Below are 2880 nucleotides of genomic sequence, written 5' to 3'. Positions count from 1 at the left end.
GGGTGTTGAGGCCTGGGGTGATCCCATCATCTGAACTCCCAGGCGCCCCACAATCAGCTGAGGGGGGAAGGGGGGAACCCCCAGGAATCGCGGGGGGGGGGCTGCGCCCCCCACAGACCCCGGCCCTGGGGGAAGGAACCGGCACGGACACAAATTGTAGCAGTTTGGGGATCACGTGACGTGCTGGGGCGGGGCAGTCATGTGACCTGGGGGGGCGGATTCCATTTCTCTGAGCCGCTTCCTCGTCTGGAGAGTGCCAGGCAGGTACGGGGGGGGGGCTATTCCCTGCCCCCCCACCCCGCCCCCCCCCCGGGGGCCGGCCCCCCCCCCCCATCCCCCCCCCGGGGTGAGAGCCGCCCCCCCCAACTCAGCCCCCCTTAGAGGGGACAGGCCCCGCCCCCATTCCCTGCCCCCCAAGCCAGTCCCTGCCTTGGGTGGGAGCTGCCCCCCCAAAGGGGACAGGCCCCGCCCCCATGTGCCCCCCTCTCTCCCCTAGGCGGCGCCCCGGCGATGGGGACCCCGAAGCCGCTGATCGTGCCGTGGCTGCGGAAGAAGCTGGACGGTGGCTGCTACCCCGGGGTGCGGTGGCTGGACCAGGGGCGCACCCAGTTCCGGGTGCCCTGGAAACACGGGCTGCGGCAGGACGCCTCCACCGAGGACTTCCAGCTATTCCGGGTACCCTCCCCCTCCCAGCCCCTCTGCACCCACAGATATGGGGGGCAGGGTGATTCCTCGCCCCCCCCGTCCGTGGTGCCCCGTCGTTGCCAGTGATGGTGCGGGGGGGCGGATCTCCAATGGGCAGTTCTGACTCCCCCAAGCGGCTGGGTTTATACCCCTGATCCCGGATTCCCCGCGTCCAGTAGCAGGGAGTTCCCCAGGCTGCTTTGCTTTAAAAAGCCTCCCCTTTTAGCAGGTGCCCTGTGGGCCCATCCTGTCCCCCAGCCCCCCCCCTCTGAACGGCTCCCCTGGCGGGGGGCTATGGGCTGGGATCCCAGCCACTTCGCAGCCCTCGTGCCCTCCTTGGTGGTGGGGAGGTGGAAAAGTGAGGTCTGGGGGGACCTCAATTATGCCCCGCCCCACAGCCTCCTCTAGGCCTCCCCAGCTGCCAGGTACCTACGTCTCTCCCCCCCCCGACCCCCCAGGACTGGGCCATTGACAGCGGCAGCTTCCGGCCAGGCCAGGATGCCCCCGCGCCCTCCGTCTGGAAACGCAACTTCCGCTCCGCCCTCAACCGGAAGCCGGGGATCCAGGTGCTTCAGGATCACAGCTCGGACTCCGCCGACCCCCACAAGGTCTATGAGATCCTGCCCGATGGGGCCCGGGCAGGTGAGGGGTTAGACGGGGGAGCCCGGGGCTGGGCTGGCAGGGACTGCGGGTCGGGAGTGAGGGGCACCGGGAGAGCGGGGGGCAGGGCTGGGCTGGGCTGGCAGGGGGCTGCGGGTCGGGAGTGAGGGGCACCGGCAGAGATGGGGGGGCAGGGCCAGGCTAGCGGGGGCTGCGGGTCGGGAGTGAGGGGCACGGGGGGGGGGGCTGTGCCCATCTCAAGCGGACACCAGGGGGTGGCTCAGGGGGGCCCGTGGCTCTGTTCTCCCCCCCCAGGTGCGGACGAGGCCCCCAGTGCTGCCATGGGGGGCACCGAGGCTGACGCGAGCAGCCAGCTCCTGGACAGGTCGGGGGGCAGCTTCTCCTCCAGCCAGGTCAGTGCTCCCGGGGGGCGGGGGGGGGCCAGGGCGCAGAGCAGCCTGGGTCAGGGGTTGGGGAGGGGCGGCTCTGGCCGGCTCCAGGGGCTTAGCGAGGGGAATGGTGGGTACTGGGGGGCCCTTCCCCTTAGTGACACCCCAAATTCTGCACCACCCCCCCAGAACGAGGAGCTGGACGACATTCTGAAAGCACTGGACCTCTCCAGCCCCGACGAGGGTGAGTGCCCCCGGGGGAGGGGGCAGGGCCGGAGGCCGGGGTGATGGGCTGGCCATGCCAGGCTCTGCATTGAACCCAGGAGTCCTGGCTCCCAGCCCCCCCCCAGCATTGGCCCTGTCATTTGGGTGAAGCTGCACCAGCCCCTAGGTTGGTGGCCTGGCCCCGGGCCGCTCCCTTCACCCCGACCCCCCATCGCTCTGTCGCCTCCCGGGCGGCACCTTCTCCAGCCCCCCAGTGCTCGGGCCCTCCTGCCCCCTCGCCAGTGCAGACGGCGGAGCCCCGAAGCAGTGCCGGGAGGCTGGGGGTCGCTCTCGGCCGTAAAGCCCCCACTCGGCGCCTGGCACCGCATTGACCCCCTGCCATTGCCCGTGTCTGTGCCGAGGAGACGGCCTGGACCCGCCGGCGCCAGTCCCTTGGTCCACCCCCCCGGGCGCTTCAGCGGAGGGTTCGTTCCTGGGCCAGGGGAACCGGCCGGTCGTCACCCTGCCCCGGCTTTCCCCGCCGGCCGGAGCCCATTGAACGCGGCCGGCGGCAGGTTGGTGCCCTCCGCTCCCTGCTCTTCCGGGCCCCGGGGCCAGCGAGCTGAGCTGAGCCAAGCCAGGCCGGGCCGGGCCGGGCCGGGCCGAAGGGCTTCTCCTGCGAGGTCCTGCATCCCATCGGCTGGCAAGGAACCGCCCCCCCTTCCTCCTCCTCCTGAGCCGGGGAGAGAACCCAGGAGTCCGGGCTCCCAGCCCCTCCCCGGCTTGAACTATTTGACTTTCTGTTCCAGATGCTCTTGGCCCAGCGCTAGCACCAGGTGCCCCCTACGCCAGTGACGTAGCAACAGGTGGGTAAATCCCCATCTGTGCCTCCCCCCGCCCCCGCAGCCCTGCCGGTGCCCCTCACTCCCGACCTGCAGCCCCTTGCCAGCCCAGCCCTGCCAGTGCCCCCCCCCCCCCCCCCCCCCCCCCCCCCCCCCCCCCC

At 71.5% G+C, this 2880-nt stretch overlaps 1 protein-coding gene across 2 annotated transcripts in view; it reads left to right on the top strand.

The window, feature by feature from the left end:
* Nucleotides 1-214: 214 nt before the first annotated feature.
* Nucleotides 215-2880, top strand: part of IRF3 (interferon regulatory factor 3) — a 5091-nt gene continuing 2425 nt past the window's right edge. The window contains exons 1-6 of one of the 2 annotated variants that reach the window (XM_026646450.1): nucleotides 215-264; nucleotides 497-675; nucleotides 1143-1326; nucleotides 1600-1697; nucleotides 1863-1917; nucleotides 2687-2743. In XM_026646450.1, the coding sequence (XP_026502235.1) occupies nucleotides 511-675; nucleotides 1143-1326; nucleotides 1600-1697; nucleotides 1863-1917; nucleotides 2687-2743 (559 nt within the window). In that variant the 5' untranslated portion in view covers nucleotides 215-264; nucleotides 497-510. The remainder of the gene's footprint in view (nucleotides 265-496; nucleotides 676-1142; nucleotides 1327-1599; nucleotides 1698-1862; nucleotides 1918-2686; nucleotides 2744-2880) is intronic. The other variant, XM_026646451.1, reaches the window with a different exon arrangement.

This window comes from Terrapene carolina, unplaced genomic scaffold (genome assembly GCF_002925995.2).
Source record: "Terrapene carolina triunguis isolate 2854851 unplaced genomic scaffold, T_m_triunguis-2.0 Scaffold35079, whole genome shotgun sequence".
Taxonomy (NCBI): Eukaryota; Metazoa; Chordata; order Testudines; family Emydidae; genus Terrapene; species Terrapene triunguis.
The sequence above is the reverse complement of the archived record's forward strand: the minus strand, read 5'-3'. Positions and strand labels throughout refer to the sequence as shown.